General features: G+C 42.8%; 1 protein-coding gene across 1 annotated transcript in view; it reads right to left on the bottom strand.

Moving 5' to 3' along the window:
• The window catches only part of BANK1 (B cell scaffold protein with ankyrin repeats 1), a 461,974-nt gene that overhangs the window by 297,371 nt on the left and 141,659 nt on the right, over positions 1-22,944 (bottom strand). The window contains exon 5 of the mRNA XM_077476629.1: positions 18,365-18,507. Coding sequence (XP_077332755.1) covers positions 18,365-18,507 — 143 coding nt within the window. The remainder of the gene's footprint in view (positions 1-18,364; positions 18,508-22,944) is intronic.

Here is a 22,944-nt window from a genome sequence, read left to right as displayed (position 1 = left end):
GCGGCCACGTTTGCCGCGCTGTGTATCCCCACAGGAATGGTCATCCTGGGGCACCATCATATGACGTCCTCCCTGAACGAGAGCTGCACCATCCCGCCATCATTTGGCGGGGGGGCGGGCAGCAAGCAGTTAAACTAAATTTTATAATATTATTTTTACCATATTCTTTATCCTATATTTTAAGTCTGTTGAGGTCAAGAACATTTGTGACTGGCCACCCATTGCAGACCATATACTTAAAGGCTAAGTTCACCTTTGTTCACCTTTTTTTTCTAAATTCCAGCTCCCCTATGTACACAATATAGCATTAATGTACTTCTTTTGCAAAAATAAAACAGCTTTCCATTTATTATACCCATGTTTACCTCACTCTCTTCATGGATGTTTAAATACCCTTCTCCATTACTTCTGCCTTACTTCCTGAAAATGCTTTAAGTCATGACACAGGAAGGAGTTGACCAAAAGATCTCATTAGCACACACTCTGCATCATCTAACCTCATAGACCCACGCTAAAGGCCCCTACTCTTTGGCAAGTGACCCCTTTCCATAGGGCACCCGTGCATGCTTGCTCCCGAGTCTTGCTGCTGCGTCCATTGACACAGACAGCGGGACTCGGCTCCATCCCCCGGGCCTGTGTCACAGCTTTTGATTGACAGCAGCGGGAACCAAATGTCCAATGAGGAGGGAGACAGTAGCCGGAGCTGTCGTGCTTGTGCATGCCGCTGGATCGGTTCAGGCTCAGGTAAGAAAAAAGGGGGTCTGGGGGGGACCTGCATCACTGAAGGTTTTTCACCTTAATGCATACAATGCATTAAGGTGAAAAAACTTAACTCTTTACAACCCCTTTAAAGAGCATTCACCAAATATCACCTACCACTGTGGTTCTGTATTTTTCAATAAGCTTGTAAGATTTAAAAACATTAATGTTTATTTATTGTGTTTTCCCTAGATTGAGCTCAGTTTGTTATTATGTATCTGTATTTGGCAAGGTCAATAACTAAATATATTACATAAAATTACACATCTTTGTTTTGCCATGTAATGATTAAACACAATAAAAGAGGGGAATGAGTTTTCCTTTTCAGCTCAAGAAATCAATGTCATGTGCAGTCATTTGAATGACGTCTGAAACAACTGGAAAAACAAGAGCTGTATTTTCTTCTCAACTTATATTCCTGTGACACCTTTTCAGTTTGCAAAGACATATGCATTATTTGATTATACTGCCATGAGCAAGCACAGCTCTTGCATAATTGACAGTGTACTCAGTGACCTTTACTTTAGCATTGGACCTTTTGGTAGAATTGCAATAGCGTTTTTATTTTTCATCTGACAATCACACTCAAAAGTTTATCGTTTTGCTCAATAAATGCATTTTTCTACATTTTACTATCACAATACTGGAAAATTAAATGACAGATACTTTCCATAATTTTCCTTTACTGACGAGCTGCAATTTGGTTGAAACCTCAACCTGGGATTGTTGTTCCCAAAGTAGGATTTCCTATTGGTGTTTGACCTTTTTGCATCAGATGCCTTCAATTAAAGTGGCCCCCTGTGGTATCTCTCATGGAAAACTGCTTTCCTGGTGGCAATTACATAAGCCAGAAGAGTGTCTGTATCAGCAGCCTTGGGGTTTAAAGAACCCTTTCTCATATTCTTCCCAGACAGGGTGGTATTCATGCTCGAATTTGTGCCTAAAAATGACCTTCAGAGTCCATATCACACACGAAGTTGTCCTTCCTATAGCCCTCTTTGGTAGTACCCAAGAAGTTATTCCATTGGATGTTACATCAAGGCGACTTCTGGGTGTCAATACGCCCACGGCTCATTACTGTATAGAAGCAGCCTTAATGAAACCTGAGTTTGGCAGAGGCATCCAGGCTTCAGCTTTTAGCCAGAATTATGGCATGTGTAGCATTATCCTTCCCCTGTGTGGCTAGTTAGTTCCTAGCTGTGCTGCCATCAGGGAAAACGGAAAATTGAATACTGAGGCCGCGTACACACGGGCGGATTGTCTGCCCAACTTAGTCCGCTGAACCGTGTTTCAGCGGACAATCCGCTCATGTGTGGGCTTCAGCGGACTTTTTCAGCGGACAGTCTGACGGACTAAGTCTTTTGGAATTTCCGTAATTTTGTCCGTCCAAACTTGGTTTCAGCGGACAGTCCGCTCGTGTGTAGGCAAGTTGGACGGACTAAGTATGGCGCATGCTCAGAAAGGATTTACACGCCGAAGGTTGCATTGCAGTGTATTGGACGTCGTATTTCTAGTCCCGTCGGACTGTCTGTTCATCGTGTGTGGTCAAGTCCGTTCATTCAAAAGTTGAACGGACTGTCTGTCGGATTGTCTGACGAACTTAGTTGGGCAGACAATCCGCCCGTGTGTACTCGGCCTTAGTCATTTTCCTTTCCTGACAAGCTCCATGTCAACACAATTCCCACCAGCTTGGTAGAACTAGTTACAGAATGCAGAGGGTGCAGGTGGGCTCAGATTTATGAGTTAGGTCCTGGAAGCATAGGGTACGGTGCCCATACCCAGCTTTGCTGACATGGAGCCATCAAAGAAATAACATTTAAAAAAATATTATTATATTACTGTTAGTATTTTGTCTCCTCATTCACCCACTTGGCTTAAACCATGTGCCTCCCTATTTATTTATGCAAACACTGCATAAGCTTACGGCTTGATTCAAACTTTTAACATGATGATAAACACGACATCTTTTGCAGCCTCTAAACACCCATCATAGTAATGTGAACATCTTTTCAGCAATATTCCTCCTGGAATAATAATGCATACAGTTTTGTCCAGTCACAAAATTCATGAATCATGTTTGGCTAGATTCCTGAATTGTGTAAGGCCGCGTACACACGCGCGGACTGTTCGCCCAACTTTGTCCGTCCAACAGTTTTGGCAAACAGTCCGCTCAAACTTAGCATGGACGGACATGGCCACACACGACGGACGAACAGTTTGCTGAAACCGTGCGCGATGACGTGAACGGCACGTACGACGGGACGAAAAATACGACGTCCTATACACTGCATTATAGCTTTCGGCGTGAAAATCCTTTCTGAGCATGCGCGCAACTTTGTTTGACGAACAAGCCTACACACGGGCGGACTGTTCGCTCAAACAAGGTTTCAGCGGACAGTTTTTCGGAAATTCCGAAAAACCTTGTCCGTCCAACTGTCCGCTGAAACTGTCCGCTGAAAGCCCACACACGAGCGGACTGTCCGCCCAAACACTGTTCAGCGGACAAAGTTGGGCGAACAGTCCGCCCGTGTGTACGCGGCCTAATACTTTGCAGAGATTTTCAAGCAAATATCATCCGCCTGTCTGAGCTTTCTTCCTGTTAAGATTTCCTTTTCAGAATATTTGCATGTAACACACCTGGTTGGCTCCTATATATTCTCCACCCTATCTCCATGTTCAAATTCAGGTATTCACAGCAGTTGAATTTAATTGAAAAATACATTTCATTTTGTTTTATCGTTTAATACCTTGCTCCTGTAAAGTGTCCTTTATATCTACCTGGAGTTCACATTTACTATTAGGGTGGCCACACTGATCACAATGTTTTTATCTTGATTTCTCTTAGATACTGCTGGCCAGAAAAGCCGGCCATAGGTGGGCTGGTTCAGCAGAGCCTGGCCAAGATTTGATCCATCTATGAACAGGCTGGTTGTACCCAAGCTGATCTATCAATCAACTTGGGTACAACCTGTGATTACTGCCAGTGGCAATAGCCACTAGCAGTAGTCACTGTGTTCTGCCAGCTGGGATTGTTCCTCACCGACAGAACACAATAGCACTTCGGAAGATAATCCCCATCAACACTGAATGCGTTGTCAGGGAATCAAGTGATTTTATTTTGCTTTCACCCATGGTGGAAGGAAAGAAGATCAAATCATCCAGCCTGAGGCTCTAATTGGCTTCAAAAAGGGTAGGCTCGGGGCACATAGCACTGCGTCCCAAGCTCACCCAGTTGTGGGACATTAACATATTAAAATTCACTAATGTCTTCCTGTTTCTCCTCCCGGCCAATCAGGAAGCGGGTCCTAAGACCCGATTGCCTGCGAGTCCTAAGTCCTAAGTCTAGCCAGGAGGAGAATTGACTGCCGGGACTCGGGAGGAGAAGCAAGGGGGAAGCCACAACCTGGATGGGGTAAGTGCGGGGCTGGCGGGGGGCCTGGTGGGCAATGGGTGAGCGAAGTGGCTAATGATCGAGCAACGGTGGAAGCAGTGATCAATCAATCAAATGCTGGGGTTAGGGGGTGAGTGGGTGGCTGGCTGAATGGGGGCCGTGGACAGCCCCCCAAGAAAAATTGAGTCCCAGCCACCACTGGAATCATCTATAGCTTGCCTAACTCTCCTGATCCTACAATTAGCTTCCCAACACAGGGAAGCTCTATTTTGAGTCCATTCAAGGCTCCTATTTTAACTGAAGCCCTAATGAAAGAGAGGTTTTTCTGACTCCTTTAAACTAATAAATGCATTTTGGATTGTTTTATCCTTTGGCCTAGCACTCCTTCCACTGCTGCATGTTTTTTCTTTTTCCGGTAACCGGCTGGGTACCCTCAGTAGAGTAGCCGTGTCTGTTGTGAGCAGCCTAACCTGAGTGAATAAGCTGTGTGAATGTTTTTGTTCTCCCACTACTTTGCATGAATTCAGTTCAAAGTCCCAGCATCTCTTAGATGTTATTTTTCTCATTAGAGTCTACACCCAGAGGCGGCTCTCAAATTAGACAAATTAAGCGGATGCCTAAGGCCTCGCACCCACAGGGGCCTTGCGGCCGCCTATTTTGCCTAATTTGTCAAATACCAATTACAGTGCTGGCGGCTCACCCTACCTCTGCTGGGACTCTGTGGCCCAGGGGCTGACTGACGAAAATTGGGTATTAGCCAATAGTGGCCTCGTCATGGAGTGTCCAGTCCGGTGGCAACATGTGTGGGCAAGCAAAGGCCTCTAGGTGGCAGCAGTGTCCGGATGACGACACCTGGCTCCAGGTGCCATCTCCAGAAGATGTGCGGACAGCATGTCCATGTTGGCCCTAAGGCCGCTGGGACTGCTCCTTCAGCCCACGCGGCTCACCTGGCAACATCTGCCTGGCCGCCTATTCCAGTCAGCAGTCCCCATGACTGTGAAGAGGAAGGACAGAGTTCCAATCTCTTGATGCTGCCTGGCTGACCCCCGCGACTGATGAGAAAGTAAGTGCCCATGCACTGTGCAGCCCCCCCCCATGTGCCTGGATAGGAGGAGCGGCAGGGCAGCTCCTTAATGCTTGCAGGAGGGAAAGGAGGATAATCAAACATTCAGCAGCTGCATGGAGGAATATGGAAAGCTCAATTCCTCCATATGCAGCTTCCCTGCTTCTCTTCTGCTCCTATCCAACTGCTTTTGCTGTCTCCCCTGTGCTCTCCAGCCCCTCCTTGTGCTCTCTGGCTCCTCCCCCAGTGCTTTTGCGCCCCATGTCCTCCCCCTACAGTGCTCTTTAGCCCCCAGTGCTCTCTTAGCTTCCCGGTGCTCTCTACCCCTGTTCTCTCTTCACCCCAGTGCTCTCCAGCTCTCCCCATCACTCTCTAGCCCCTACCCCTGTGCTCTCTACACCCCAGTGCTCTCCTCGCCCTGCTCTTTGTCCCCCAGTGCTCTCCATCCCCCTTCTCTCCACCCCTTTTCTTTCTGCCCCACCCCGTGCTCTCCAGCTCTCCCCATCACTCCCCAGCCTCCCTCTTGTGCTCTCCAGCTTCCATCCCTGTGCTCTAAATATTATGTATTTAGTGAGAAGGGTGATCACTGATTGATTGCATTTAATTTCAAAACATGCAGCTGAGAATGGGTGGGTAGGTGAGAGGGTGGATGATGCAGGGTGTTTGCTAATGAGGTCAGCTGGTCAACTCCTTCCTGTGTCCTAAAATATAGTCTGACCAGGAGGTAAGACATAACAAATGGATATGTCTAGAAACATTGATGAGGACAAGTAAGTGTATGTAGAATTAATGGAAAGCATTGATAATTTTGCAAACAAAGTACATTAATGTTATATTGGTACAGCTGGGAGCTGGAATTTCGGGGGGTGGGGGGGGAGTGAAAAAAGGTGAATTTATCCCTTAAAGTCTGACTGAAGCTCCCTCTGTAAACATGTAAAGAGACAGTCTTATATTAATAGATTTGTGCAGCTCTTGATTGTTAAAGCAAGCCATACTTGAATAATTGATTTGCTGCAAGTGGAAGTATTAATTCCTCTGAATGAAATAAGATGCTATATTTTTCAAGCTGTTGCTTACAAAAACAGAAGTGGCATTTTAGTTTGTATTGCTTATTGATGTCCTGTTTACAGTCACAGTGAGATTGCTTTACTGTAATACCCTACAATGCTTCCCTTGCTATTATGTAAAACAAACACAACTGTGTTTGCATAAAATAGCCATTTCTATATTTGTCCTTTTAGCCAAAAAAAGGGAACTTTCTTAAAGAGGAAGTAAACTCTCCCACTCTGATGCTTCTTTTCATTTAGTCCATTATAATAAGTAATTATCAAACTATAGCAACTGTAATCCAGCCCAAATCACATATTACTTACAGCCCCAGACCAATTGTCAGCCTAAGGACCAGAGAGGTCTTTTTACAATTTCACACTGCACTGCTTTAACTGGTAATTGCGCGGTCATGCAATGTTGTACCCAAACGAAATTTAATAATCTGCTATATTTATTTTTTACGATATAAAAGGAAAAAGACTGAAAATTAAAAAAAAAAAGATATTTTCTACTTTTTGTTTAAGAAAAATTGAATGAACTAAATTTTAGTCATACATTTAGGCCAAAATGTATTCAGCCACATGTCTTTAGTAAAAAAAATGTCAATAAGCGTATATTTATTGGTTTGCGCAAAAGTTATAGCGTCTACAAACTAGAGTACATTTTCTGGAATTTACACAGCTTTTAATTTATGACTGCCTATCTAATTTCTTGAGGTGCTAAAATGGCAGGGCAGTACAACCCCCCCCCCCCCATGACCCCATTTTGGAAAGTAGACACCTCAAGGAAATTGCTGAGGGGCATGTTGAGCCCATTGAATTTTTTTTTGTCCCAAGTGATTGAATAATGACACAAAAAATAAAAATAAAAAAAAGTTTACAAAAAGTTGTCACTAAATGATATAGTGCTCACACATGCCATAGTTATATATGGAATTGCACCCCAAAATATATTCTGCTGCTTCTCCTGAGTACGGGGATACCACATATGTGGGACTTTTTGGGAGTCTAGCCGCGTACGGCACCCCGAAAACCAATCACTGCCTTCAGGATTTCTAAGGGTGCAAATTTTTGATTTCACTCCTCACTACCTATCACAATTTCAAAGGCCATAAAATGCCAAAATAACACAAACCCTCCCCCCCAAATGACCCCATTTTGGAAAGTAGATACCCCAAGGAAATTGCTGAGGGGCATGTTGAGCCCATTGAATATTTATTTTTTGTCCCAAGTGATTGAATAATGACACAAAAAAAGTTTACAAAAAGTTGTCACTAAATGATATATTGCTCACACATGCCATAGTTATATGTGGAATTGCACCCCAAAATATATTCTGCTGCTTCTCCTGAGTACAGAGATACTACATATGTGGGACTTTTTGGGAGTCTAGCCGCGTACGGGACCCCGAAAACCAATCACTGCCTTCAGGATTTCTAAGGGTGCAAATTTTAGATTTCACTCCTCACTACCTATCACAGTTTCGAAGGCCATGAAATGCCAAAATAGCACAAAACCTCCCCAAATGACCCCACTTTGGAAAGTAGACACCCCAAGCTATTTACTGAGAGGCATGTTGAGTCCATAAAATATTTTATATTTTGCCACAAGTTGCAGGAATATTACTTTTTTTTTTTTTTTTGCACAAAGTTGTCACTAAATGATATATTGCTCACACATGCTATGGGCATAAGGGAAATTACACCGCAAAATAAATTCTGCTGCTTCTCCCGAGTATGGGGATACCACATGTGGGGGACTTTTTGGGAGCCTGGCCACGTACGGGACCCCGAAAACCAAGCACCGCCTTCATGATTTAAATATAAAACGCTACCAAAAAAACTGTTAGCAATCGCAGGGATCAGGCCTGACTTTGCGAACGCTGCAGTTATGTGTTTAGTGTTTTGTAAGTGACAGTGATCGATCGATACTGCACTTAGGTGGGCTGAGCGGAGGGGCAAAACGCAGGTGCTAGCAGGTATCTGGGCTGATCCCGCTAACAATGCGTTTTTTTGGAACCATAAACTGCTGGGGAAGCTAGTATAGATCTGATAAGATCAGATATTGATCTGTTCAGATACTATACCACTACGGGAGGTGTATGCTTTGCGCGTGGGTGTTAGCGGTACTGGCACTAACCTAGCGCTGCCTGGGGCGATGCAGACCCTGACCCTAAAACCTAATTGATATCACCCGCCGGGTGATCAGGGGGTTAAACCTTTATTGGATAATAAATGGTGGGTGCCCTGATGCTATAAAAAGCAAACTAACTAACCAGAGTCACCCGTAACACTTATACGGTCACACTTATCACTGGTGAAAGGGTTAACTAGGGGCAATCAGGGGGTTAAAAACTTTATTAATTAATATATGGGGGTCCCTGACGCTATTTAAAAACCTGACGGTGAACCTAAATAACTAACTGGCTAACCAGCATCACCAGTGGCACTTATACGGTGATCGCTGGTGAAAGGGTTAACTCTAGGGGCAATCAGGGGGTTAAAATCTTTATTAGGTAGTACATGGGGGTACCTAACGCTATAAAAACCTGGCGGTGAACCTAAAAAAATAACTAGCTACCTAGCGGCACCAGTGACACTAATGCAGCGATCAGAAAAACGATCGCTTAGTGACACTGGCAAAAGGGGGTGAAAGGGTTAACTCTAGGGGCAATCAGGGGGTTAAACTTTTATTGGGGGGTTGGGGGCTACCCTGAACCTAACACTAACTGCCCTGACAGTTTTTACTGTCACAACTGACACTAAATGCAGTGATCAGTAAAATAAATGATCACTGCAATCAGTGACACTGTGACTGGGAGGGCAGGGGCGATCGGGGGGGTGATCGGGGGGTGATTTGTGTGCCTATGTGTACCTACGTGTCAGTGTAGTGTTGGTGCACTTACTTTCTCTGTTCTCCTCGCGGTCCGGTCAAAAAGACCGCCCCGAGGAGAATGACATCACTTCCTCCCTGCCTGTGTTTGCACTACACAGGCGGGGGAAGCTTCTCATTCGCCAGGAGCGATCGAGAGGGGGTGGCCAGAAACCAACGGCCATCCCCTCATCCCGGATCGCTCCTGAAGCAAAATGGACTGCCGCAGCCAGCGGGAGGGGGTCCGATCGGACCACCCACCCGCTGGAAGGCAAGCACGTACATGTACGTGCTTGTGCCTTTCGGTGCCATTGTGCTGACGTACATTGCCATCCGGCGGTCCTTAAGTGGTTAAAGAAACTTTAAAAAACTTGTTTCCAGGGGTTAGGCAGGGCCATCTTAACCACTTCCCACCCGGCCAATGCATATATACGGCCGGGTGGGAGCCGTCTACTCCTGATAGGACGTTCAGGAACGTCATTCAGGAGTAGCGGGATCGCGCGCGCGCGTGCCCGCGCAGCGGCGCGATCCCGATGTGCTCGTGTCACCCGGACACGGCACATCTCAGATCGGCAGGAGGGCTCTGTGATTGGCCCTCCTGATCACATGACGGCCGTGTCCAATCACGGCCGTCATGTGATGTAAACAAACAGCCGGTTGCTAGGCAATCGGCTCTCCTCTCCTCACACGGAAGTCACCGCTGAGGAGAGGAGAGCAGAACGCTGCAGCCGGCTGATGATCAGTGAGTATGGGCTGCTTTTTACAGCTTTTTACTCACTGATCATCAGTGTAGTGTAAACACACAACACACCACACAGTACAAACACAGTCCCCACATATGTCCCCAAAACACACATGTCCCCAAAACATACATGTCCCCAAATAATAAAAACACATGTCCCTAATAATAAAAACATGTCCCCCACATATGTCCCACTAAAATCACATGTCCCAATGATTATCTGCACACATATGTACGTGATCACCTGCACACATATGTACATGATCATTTGCGTACATATGTCCGTGATCACACAAACCAATTATTATACACTTAACGGAATTTTTTTTACCAAAAACATGTAGCAGAATACATTTTGGCTTAAATTTATGACAAAATTTGATTTTATTGGATTTCTTTTCAAATAGAAAAAAGAAAATATTGTTTTTTTTCCGAATTTCTGCTTTTTTTGCGCTTATATCGCAAAAAAAGAAAAACAGAGTCGTGAATAAATAACACCAAAATAAAGCTCTATTTGTGCGAACAAAATGATAACAATTTCATTTGGGTACAGTGTAGCATGACCGCGCAATTGTCACTGAAAGCGTTAGAGCGCTGAAAGCTGAAAATTGGGCTGGGAAGGAAGGGGGTGAAAGTGCCCTGTATTGTAGTGGTTAAGTAATGTTTTCTGAGTCCACAATGGAGTGTATTTCCGCCCTTATATTGAGCACTTCCTGTACTGTTAACCTAACCTTCTTCTCAATCCAACGTTTCTATGGCAACCCTGCTTCCCTGTTCATAGCTGACTTGTTTTATTTCATAGTATTTACTTGTGCCGATGTCTAATGTTTGCCTTTGTCAGACTTATCAGCTTCAGCTGATAAGACTGCAGTAAAGGCCAAGTTTAGACATTTTGTATGTGAGGTCACATGGTCACATGGTGTGTAGGAGGAAGCTCTGAGTGATTAGCAGAGTTCAGTGTTGTGCCATAGGAAGTCCTAATAACAGATAGATAAGCACATAGAGAGTGTGCCGTAAATCAGGGGAGTTCTGGGCATGCTCAGTGACTTCATTCTACAGAACAACAAGGATTACAACAATACTAAGCAAGTAAGGAGATATCTACAAGCAGTGTTCATTAGGGTTTTTTATGCTGATTTACATGGGACAAAGTTGTGGGGGAGGGTTTACCACCACTTTAAGAAGAGATGTAGACATTGTACATACTATAGAAGCTTATGAGGACATTTATTTACTGTATATGCAGTTGAGATGCAGTCAATGTACATACTGTAGAAGCTTATGAGGACATTTATTTATATGCAGTAACATGTTATATAATCCTGAGTGAAGGCATCACAAATATAAGGATTGTAGACCAATTGTACATATATATTTTTCTTCATTTGGTTAAAAGATGATTTTCCCTAATGAGATGGAAAATCCTCACTTTGTTAGGTATATATAGGTATATATATTATTTGATCCATGTGTTAGTGAACTGATAAAACTTCCCCACTTCCCAATTAATTACTGAAAAACTGCGTAATGGCCCCTATAGAGGAATCTCACAGTCAAATAGCTGTTCTCCTGTCCATGCAATGTCATGATTGACCAAGGTAGTGAATATTACTCGTTAGGGAAATTATGTCATAGAAAGAGCATCCTGTTGGAGTGCAGGCTTCTTGTTGAAAAAAGAGGGAGCTGCCACTATACTATTGCCAGAGTGAACTGGTAAGTGGTTCCTTGCAAGGAAAAAAAATCATCAGACCATGTAGGGCCCTAAGGCCGCTGGTACTGCTCCTTCAGCCAGCGCCGCTCACCCGGCTGCTCCACACCTGCCCGGCCACCTATTTGAATCAGCAGTCCCCATGACTGTGAAGAGGAAGGACAGAGTTCCAATCTCTTGATGCTGTCTGGCTGACCCCCCGCGACTGATGAGTAAGGAAGTGCCTGTGCACTGTGAAGCCCCCCGTGTGCCTGGACAGAAAGGTGACTGCTGAATGCTAGCAGGAGGGAGAGGAGGAGAATCAAACATTCAGCAGCTGCATGGAGGAATATGAAAAGCTCAATTCCTCTATATGCAGCGGCCCTCCTATCCAACTTCTTTTGCTGTCCCCCTGTGCTCTCCAGCCCCTCCCTGTGCTCCCTGGCTCCTCACCCAGTACTCTGCACCCCATCCCCTCCCCCCACAGTGCTCTCCAGCCCCCCCCCCCCCAGCGCTCCCGGGTGCTTTCTACCCCTGTTCTTTCTTCCCCCAGTGCTCTCCAGCTCTCCCTATCACTTTGCAGCCCTCAGCCCTGTGCTCTCCACCCCCAGTGCTCTCCACTCCCCCACAGTGCTCTTTAGCCCACAATGCTCTCCAGCCCTGTTCTTTCTGCACCCCAGTGCTCTCAAGCTCCACCCATTGCTCTCTGCCTCCCCAGTGCTCTCCAGCTCCCCCAGAGTTCTCTATAGCCCCCTGCTCTCCACCCCTGTTCTTTAGGCCCCCCAGTGCTCTCAAGCTCCCCCCACACCAGTGCTCTTCACCTCCCCACACTCTTAGCCCTCCCCAGTGCCCTCTATCCCCCCTGCATCTCCATCCCTGTTCTTTTTGGCTCCTCCCCAGTGCTCTCAAGCTCCCCCGGTGCTCTCCACTCCCCCAGTTCTTTTCAGCACCCCTGTGCTCTTTACTGGTCCCCGCACTCCCTGCAGCCCGGTTAGGTCCCCCCTTTCTCTGGGGATCTGTCAGCATGGAGAGCAGGGAAGGGACCAGTATCATGGGCTGCTCAGTCTAAAATGCTGGGCCTATTTTCTTGTCCCAGGGCGGGTCTGGCAAGGAAGATGAGCAGCTAGGACAGCAAGCACTGATAGCCTTGGAGGGAGAAGAGCTCTGAAGACCTCCCAGAACAGGCTGACTAGGGCCGGAAAATGCGGATGGGAAGAAGGTGCAGGTTGCCAGAGCCCACTCCATCTCACACCAAACAGATCCTTTGGAAGGAGCAGAACACTGTCCCCGTCCAGAATGAGAACAGACCTTGCTGCTGGCACTGACATGAAAGGTACCATACCGAGCATCAAACACACACACACCTTCCCACAGACAGGGACTGCAGACTGGGACATGGGACACAGGAAGGGCTGCAGACAGGGACAGACCTAGGGATCTCTTTCTCCCTCACCCCCTCTCTCTCTCCTCCCTCTATCTCCCCCCTCTCGTCCCCCTCCCACCCCTCTCTCTCTCTCTCCCCCCTATCTCTCTCTCTCCCTCTCTCCCCCTCACTCCATCCTCTCTCTCTCCCCCATCTCTCCCTCCTCTCTCCCTGCGTTGTGCTGTGATCCCCCACTCGCCTTCCTCTGTAGATGTAGAATGACTCAGTGACACTCCTCCGAATTCTCCCAAGACACAGGGGAAACTCGTAGAGGGGTTGTCACCTTGCTGAGTCCCAAATGTTTTATTGGCTGCATATGTCTGGTGGGTGAAGAGGGTGCCCCGAAAGTGGTGCTGATGAACTGTGAGCTAGATCCGTGCATCTTTCTGTAGCCATTTTTATTTCTTGAGGTTTTTGTTCCCCATTATAGGTGTGAGTGAGGCCTAAGGCCTCACAAAGCCTAGCGATGCCTCTGTCTACATCTTTCAAAATTGAGTTTATTTACTAAAGCTGGAGAATGCAAAATCAGGCTCACTTATGCATAGAAACCACTCAACTTCTAATCTCAGCTTGTTCAATTAAGCTTTGGCAATAAAACCTGGAAGCTGATTGGTTTCTATGCAGAAGTGAGACTGATTTTGCACTCTATAGCTTTATTAAATAAACCCCATTGTGACCAAATTATTTCTTTAACCACTTGCTTACTGGGCACTTAAACCCCCCTCAGTCCCAGACCAATTTTCAGCTTTCAGCGCTGATGCACTTTGAATGACAATTGCGCGGGCATACAACACTGTACCCAAATGAAATTTTTATCATTTTTTTCCCACAAATAGAGCTTTCTTTTGGTGGTATTTAATCACAGCTGGGAGTTTTATTTTTTGCTAAACAAACAAAAAAAGATGCAAATAAAATAAAATCATGTTTAATAGTTTGTTATAAAATTTTGCAAACAGGTCATTTTTCTCCTTCATTAAAGTGTGCTGATGAGGCGGCACTGATAGGCTGCACTGGTGGGCACTGATAGGCTGCACTGGTGGGCACTGATAGGCTGCATTGGTAGGCACTGATAGGCTGCACTGGTGGGCACTGATAGGCATAGTTAAGGCGGCACTAATAGGCACAGATAAGGTGGCACCGATGGGCACAGATAAGGCGGCACTGATGGGCAAAGACGGGCACAGATAAGATGGCACGGATGGGTGGCACAGATGGGTGGCACGGATGGGTGGCACTAAGGGGCACTGATAGGTACCACTGATAGATGGGACTGCTGGGCACTGATAGGTGGCACTGATAGGTGGCTCTGATAGGTGGCACTGCTGGGCACTGATGGGCGGCACTGATGGGCGGCACTGCTGGGCACGGATATGTGGCACTGGGGTGCAGCACCTTTGTTTAGGCAGACTGTGGGCACTGCTGGGTGGCACTGTGGGCACTGCTGGGTGACACTGCTGGGTGGCACTGTGGGCACTGCTGGGTGGCACTATGGGCACTGCTGGGTGGCACTATGGGCACTGCTGGGTGGCACTGACAGGGGGGGACACATTTTTTATTTAGGCAGGCAAAGCAGAGGGCAGGTGGGCACTGGCAGGGATCAGGTGGGCACTGGCAGGGCTGGCCGTGATCGGGACTGATGTCCCGATCACGGCCGCCGGTGATCGGCTTTTTTTTTTCTCCTCGCGCTGTCAGCGCGAGGAGGAATAATAGCCGATTACCGGCTCCGTTATATCACATGATCAGCTGTCATTGGCTGACAGCTGATCACGTGATAAGGGGTCGGGCTCGACCCCTTGCACGGATCGGTGATCAGGCGAGTCTCGTAGACTCGCCGATCACAGAGTGCGCCGCGCGCGCCCCTCAGGGGCCGCTCTATTGACGTAGTCCCGGAAAAGGAGATCCGCGCTGTAGCCGTCATTCGGCTATAGCGCGGGTCTCAAGTGGTTAAATATACCAGCAACTATGCAGTGAGTATTATTTTAATGTTTTTTGTTTCTGGTAAGGACCTTACACTACATAGTTGCTGAAAAATCTACAGTGATTGTATAGAATTTTATTAAAATTCAAATCAGAAATATGTGGCCAGCTTTAGATTTTACATTTAGATTTCAAGATCAAAATCCAATGGGAAATTCAAAGTATAATATTGTGTTCTGCTAGGCAAGACTCTTGCAGACACACACTTAAAGTTACCAACACATGTAGATGTCCAAAAGGTATCAGCTACAGTGTTATTTTAAACCAAGGCTTAAAATAATCCAGCCAAGGCCTGTATCATGCCAAGTAAAAGCTTTGGTGGGGTTGGTCAGTAGGAACTGAGGAAGGGGTGTTTTTTGTGGTGACTGTGAATGTATATGTTTACAAAATGTTAGGTTTGAAACATTTTTGTCACCAGTGCCTTTTATTGTTTTAACCGTGGACCGTGGACCGTCAGGCCGCAATGTACTGCAGACAGGGATCCTATAAAAGCACAGCGACATACCTGCCAGCCTCTTCCGTGTACAGGGCAACATGACCCTGCCTGCCGACTCCTGCTGTGATTGTTCAATAACAGCCCAGAACCCTGTCTTGACAATCAACCAAGAGCTCTGTACAGGGGGAACAATCTCTCTGTGTCTTCCCCTGCAAAGCAGGGAGAAAAAACAAAGAGATATTTAATAAAAAGCAGTACACATTAACAATATTTGTTAGGCTCACATTTAACCCCTTGATTTACCTGAGATGTTACCCCCTTCCCAGCCAGTGTCATTAGTAAAGTGACAGTGTATAGTATTATTGTATAATGTATTATGAATGTCAGTTAGTCAGTTAGTATCAAATTGCTCACCGCACTCACAGTCCCACTATAAGTCGCTGATCACCACCATTACTAGTATAAAAAAAATTCCAGTATATATACCACAGTTTGTAGATGCTATGACTTTTAGGCAAAACCAATCAATATATACTAATTGGTATTTTTTTTTCTACCAAAGACATGTAGCAGAATAAATTTTGGCCTAAATTTATGAAGAAATTGGATTCTTTTTTTTATTGGTTATGTTTTGTAGCAGAAAGTAAAAAATATAGCGTTTTGTTTTTTGTTTTTTTTAATTTTCGTTTTTTTTCTATATAATAAAAAACCCAGTGGTAATCAAATACCACCTAAAGAAAGCTCTATTTATGTGATAAGAATGATATAAATTGTATTTGGGTACAACATTGCATAACCACACAATTACAAGTTGAAGTATTGCTAAATAGCAATAAATGGTCTGGTCTGAAGCTGACAAGATTAATGCGATATAAAATGACAGGTAAAATAAAAAAAATAAAAGGTATGTGCTATTAATGCAAATCATCTATTGGCCCGATAGCTTTTTTTTTTCTTTGTTTACTTGAAACAGTAATAAACGGCCATAATTCCTTACTGTTTTTACAAGTGAGTATTGCGACTGTACCGGAGTGACCTGAGACTAAACATAGAGGAGGTAGAACTAGTCTCTTGAAGAAATCCTTCATTAATCACTTAAGGGCCGGAAGATTTTCTCCCTTAATGATCAGGCCCTTTTTGCGCTACAGCACAACATTGTTTTAACTGACAATTGTGCAGTTGTGCAGCAAAATTGAGGTCCTTTTTTCCCCACAAATAGAGCTTTCTTTCGGTGGTATTTGATAACCTCTGCGTTTTTTTTTTTTGCGCTATAAACAAAAAAAGAGCGACAATTTTGAAAGAAAACAATATTTTTTTACTTTTTGCTATAATAAATATTGTTTATTTAGTGAGGAGGGTGATCACTTATTGATTGTATTTCATTTAAAAATGTGCAGCTGTGAATGGGTGGGTAGGTGGGAGGGTGGATGATGCAGGGTGTGTGCTAATGAGGTCAGCTGGTCAACTCCTTCCTGTGTCATAAGCTATAGTCTGACCAGGAGGTAAGACATTACAAATGGATATGTCTGGAAACATGGATGAGGACAAATAAAGTAAGTGTATGCAGAATTAATGGAAAGCATTGATAATTTTGCAAAAAAAGTACATTAATGCTATATTGGTACAGCTGGGGAGCTGGAATTTCGGGGGAAAAAAAGTGAAAAAAGGTGAATTTATCCTTTAAAGTCTGACTAGAACCTCCCTCTGTAAACATGTGAAGAGACACTTATGTTAATAGATTTGTGTAGCTCTGTTTTTTTTTTAAAGCAAGCCATACTTGAATAACTGATTTGCTGCAAGTGGAAGTATTAATTCCTCTGAATGAGATAAGATGCTATATTTTTCAGGCTGTTGCTTAGAAAATCAGAAGTGGCATTTTAGTTTATATTGCTTATTGATGTCCTGTTTATAGTCACAATGATATTGCTTTACTGTAATACCCTACACGGCTTCCCTTGCTATTACATAAAACAAACACAACTGTGTTTGCATAAATTAGCCATTTCTATATTTGTCCTTTTAGCAAAAAAAAAAGGAACTTTCTTAAGAAGAGATGTAGACATTGCACATACTATAGAAGCTTATGAGGACATTTACTTACTGTATATGTAGTAACAGAAGAGATGTAGTCAATGTATATAATGTATTATATACTAGAAGCTTATGAGGACATTTATTTATATGCAGTAACATGTTATATAATCCTGAGTGAAGGCATCACAAATATAACAAGTGTAGACCAATTGTACATATATGTTTTTCTTCATATGGTTAAAAGATGATTTCCCCTAACGAGATGAAAAAAATCGGCTGTACTTATGTTTTGGTGGAGGAGCTGTGTCCTTTCCTCCCTTTGTTAGTTATATATGGGTATATATATTATTTGATCCATGTGTTCGTGAACTGATAAAACTCCCCGATGAATTACTGAAAAATTTTGTAATGGCCCCTATAAAGGAATCCCACAGTCAAATAGCTGTTCTCCTGCCCATGCAATGTCATGACCAAGGTAGTGAATATATCTTGTTAGGGCAATTATGTCAAAGAAAGAGCATCCCTTTGGAGTGCAGGCTTCTTGTTGAAAAAAGGGGGAGCTACCACTATACTATTGCCAAGGTGAACTGGTAAGTGGTCCTTTGGAAGGAAAAAAAATCATCAGATCAATCACTGTCCTTATGGAGTCCCTGAACTCAGGCTCTACACAGGGCCGTGACTTCTGCTCAAGCCAAAACTAAACTGTTTCCTCATTCCCACTCCATGCAAACCTAAAAACAAAAATGCTTTAAAAAATGTAACTGGACTTTCAATTTAAATGACTTGCCTAAAGGTAAAAAAAATGAGCTTTTAGCCAGATCACATGCGCGTACATATTTAATATTGAATATTACATAAGAAATATATAATATTGACTTTGATAGCATTCCACAATGAATTTGCGACCTATAGGTTGTAATATGCATATTTACCTGACAAATAAAGGTTATTGGATCTACCACTTTGCAAAGCAGATATTTCAGGTCTTGAATTGCAGAGTAATACTCAATCTGTCCGCTTGCTGTGATGTTTTCTCCATTGTAAATGTTCACAATGACTGGGCCAGGAGGAAGGTCTTAAAATCAAATAACATGAAATCAAGAAATGTATTACTAAAAATACAAAATATGCATACATACTCAAACTTAGATGCATAAAAATATGGGCTTAGTAAATAAAATAAAAAAAGTTATGTCTACTTCAACCAACAATCGTGCGCAAGCAAACATACTACTTTTTTTTATTTCACTTGCACACTGTTGAGTACAATTTACCATATTTACTATATTGTATGTACTGTACATTTACTATGAACCTTTTAACTTCATTGTAACAGACTAAAATATCTGCACTTAAGAAATCCAGCTTAAACTGATCTGAGTAGGTGTATATAAAACTAAAGTAACTGTGTAGAAATCCAACAGATTTAGGTAATTAATGTTCCCTTCATATAGGTAATCTGATCCAACAAAGTGTAAGCTTGATAAACTGGCTTTGAGGTTGGAGTATGCAAATAAATCAAGATATTTATAGACTGTATTCATGTTTTACTACTCTTTGTCTTTACTGTATTCTTCCAATAGCTTTTCACCCCTTCCCTCCACTGGCTACTCAGTGCACAGAAAGTACCCTTTGAGTATCTAAAAAGCCCTCTTTAGCCATTCCCGTCCATAAATCTTTTCACGTTTACTCTCTTTCACCCAAATGCATGTGCATAAAACCAACCTCCTTCTAAATGATTAATAAAAGCAGTGGGGCTCTACCAAATTTCGCATTTTGCTCTGCAAATGACCATTTCCACTCCAACATTCATCAAAGCTAACCAACCCCTCTTAAATAAAAGACAAGTCTTCACACTCTGTGTTTTAGCTAAACGTATGATCTGGACTAGGATAATCACATCGGTAACTGGGCTTGACTTAGTAGAGATGCAGAGATTTTCACTTCTCGCCTATTCCCGATAAACCTGACTACTTCCTCAGAGTGAAGACTGGGTGAAGAGGGACGTGGGTTCCTCTTCCTGGAGGTATAGGACCCCTTTCATGTATGTATACAGCTACTGCCAGGTGCATCTCTAATCCACTAAGGTTTATGAGCTGACCCTAAGCTTGGAAAAGCAATATGTAGCTGCTCTGTCCTTTAATGTTCAATGAGTCTGAGATGTGCCTTGTTAATGTAACATTTAGAGTTTTGAACAAGTTCTGGGGTTACCCCACACTGATAGTACAACCTATACTGACCGTGAAGATTTTTATTTAGAAGAACACCCTTTCATATGTTCCTTCATGTTTAGAAATGTTTGGTCTTTTACCCCCTCAGTATGTATTTTACATTGCGGGAGATACGCGCTCTTTGTCATAACTTTTGTATTATTTCTTGTGAAATGCTTCAATAAAACCACAGAAACTGAAAAAGTAGCTGCCTTCACTTTCATCATTCAACCATGTGCAAGAAAGCTTAATAAACATTCAGATTGCTAAGTGAACATTCTTTTCTCCTTTAGTAAATAAATCACCCTCTCATTATATGTATAACTTACTTGTTTGACCTGTTCTATTTACAAGTTCTGTAGACCAGCCTTTCTCAATCTCCTTACATTTGAGGAACCCGTGAATTTTTTTTTAGGGAACCCGTGAAATAACTATAAATAATAAATTTCTAATCTACAGCTCACAGACCACTAGTATTATACCTGAGTTTTAGATATAATAATAAATAATAATAAATAAAAGGATAAACAATAAACCTGACCCAGCAGAAACAACACAATGCATTTATACTCAGCAACATATTCACACATAACACACATAACACACATATAACACATTTTAATAACAGTGTCACAGAATACCAGGTTGGAAGTCCTACTCGGCATATAGTTTGAATGTTCATCATTGTTTTATTGTTTTTTCTCACATTTGAGCCCCCACAGATTTACACTTATTTACACTATTATATATATATATATATATATGTACCTTAACACCCCAAGTGCTCTTCTTCTAATTTGTTTTCCTCTCTCATTCATTGAATCCACCCACATCATCTATTTGTTCTATCATACCAAATACTTTATTTCTATCCTCATCATTGCCAACCCTGCTTTGTTGACAGTCTAAAATTGTTCCCAGCAGAGAGCTGTCATTACAATTACCCTCTTTCTGTCCTGCACCATCTTCCTCATTGCTGCTTTTTCCTTCCATTCTACTGTGCAGACAGATTGCTCCTATGTGCAAAATGAACCCCTAAAGAACAACCTCTACACCCCATCCTTTTCTCTTTTCTTCACAGTTCCAAATTCACACCCTACTCCTCTTCCCTCGCCCTGGGCCTCCCTCCACTCTTAACAATTTCCTTCTCTGAGACACTGCAGAAAGGATAATAAAACCGCCAAGCTCAGAAAGAACAATCTGCTGTAACAGTGGAGTTGGCAGAATGCCTGGGGACCTTCTGTGGAACACTAAGGTACAGAAACTCTGCTCTAGACATTAATTAGTAATGGGCAGGATGACCTGTATTTTATCAAATAATCATTTTCAAAAACCTTTGCTGTGCATTTGCATTTGCTTTTTATTGTTATGTTAGTCTGATGTTTTTCTGCTTTCTGTCCAGTTTAAACTAATGGTTCTGTGATGATGAGTTTTCTAAAGCCGGATCAAGACGTAAAATTTTTTTCAGAATATCTCTAAGCAAAAGTCTGCACGAAGCCTTCTGAATAGGCGGCACAGTGGTGTAGTGGTTAGCACTCTCACCTAGCAGTAAGAAGGATCACTGGTTCAAATCCCAACCACGACACTACCTGCCTGGAGTTTGCACGTTCTCCCTGTGCCTGTGTGGGTTTCCTCCGGGTACTCCAGCTTCCTCCCACACTCCAAAGACATGCAGGTAGGTTAATTGGCTTCTGTCCTAAATTGGCCCTAGTATATGAATGGGGACCTTGGATTGTGGGCTCCTTGAGGGTAGGGACCAATGTGAGTGTGCAATGTACAGGGATAGGGACAATTGTAGACACTCACTCAGGTTGAACTGGATGGACTGGTTTCTTTATTCAACCTTACTAACTATGAAACTATGAAACTATGAAATACAGAAAACACAATGAGAGTCGATGTGTCGCTCAAATCATTTAGCTGTGTGTATATTTGAGATTGAGCTTTTGTGCTCTGTCAACTATAATAAATCATAACCATATAAATGTGACCTATTCACGTGCAATATTTAATGTATACCCAAACTAACAAAATATGTACAAAATTTAAATTTTTTGCTGTAAATATTTGTTAAAACACAATCAATCCCTTTTAAGGATCTATACATAAACAGATGGTTAAAATATTTACAGCAGATTCTGAGGTTTGATACCAATCAAATCGTTCCCTTCGTTCCTCCCAAGACTTCCTGCTCTCTAGTTCCCTTGTCACCTCCTCCCATGCTCATCTCCAGGACTTCTCCAGAGACTTGTCCATCCTTTGGAATTCCCTACCCCCATCTGCCTGACTATCTTCAACACTATCGACTTTTAGGCAATCTCTGAAAACGTTTATCTGCAGAGAAGCTCCACCTAACAACTATATTTTTATTTTCTCCATCAGCCCATCCCCCACAGTTATTACCTTTTGTATCACTTGACCCTCCCTTTTATATTGTAAGCTCTAACGAGCAGGACCCTCTGATTCCTCATGTATTGAATTGTATTGTAACCGTACTGTCTGCCCTCATGTTGTAAAGTGCTGCGCAAACTGTTGGCACTATATAAATCCTGTATAATAATAATATTTTGATAATATATTTTCCTTTAACTGAAATCCAATTGGTCAAAACCTGGTCTTTTTAAAATGTACATAAAAACTGAGATATAACTTTCTCTGCCATCAGACATATGAAAAATATCTTTCATATTGCCACTATACTGATTACTAATATCATTTTTATTCATTTCACAATACCTGAGCTAGCTGCTAAACAAAGTATATAATTATATTGTCAATAAACTTCTCTGCAACAAACTATCCAAAGTGCAGCATAAGCAAATTTGTTCTACCTAAAAGTATAAATATGGAAAAAAAATCTAAAAATGATGAACTGTGAGCAATAAATTCAGATTAATTGACATGTTTTCTGAATTATTTACACATTGTTTTCTTAGAGATGAAAAAAACCTTCAGCTGCACTGAAAAATATAGCATATCTAAGCAGATTTTAGCAGGAGTAAGTCATTTCAAGCTCTACAATATCTGCTATAGCAGATTATTGTAAGTGATACTTATAACTTAAACTACATTGTAGTTTTTTAAGTTACTATTTTAAACAACTTTATTTTGTTTAATATTTATATCAAATGTTTTTATTTGCAAATCAATTTTTTCATACAGTGTACACCAATGACTCTGGTCTTGCAAAATATTATGGTTTTTAGATTAAAAAAAAAGCTGCAGCAATAATCCTTTCTATCTAGAGTACATTTCTCTGATGGAAACTCTATATAGAGCCATACAGAGTAAGGAGGTAGTGA

This window comes from Lithobates pipiens, unplaced genomic scaffold (assembly GCF_037356315.1).
Source record: "Lithobates pipiens isolate NorthernLeopardFrog02 unplaced genomic scaffold, aLitPip1_a1.2 Scaffold_13, whole genome shotgun sequence".
NCBI lineage: Eukaryota > Metazoa > Chordata > Amphibia > Anura > Ranidae > Lithobates > Lithobates pipiens.
This window is presented reverse-complemented; position numbering and strand designations above follow the sequence as displayed.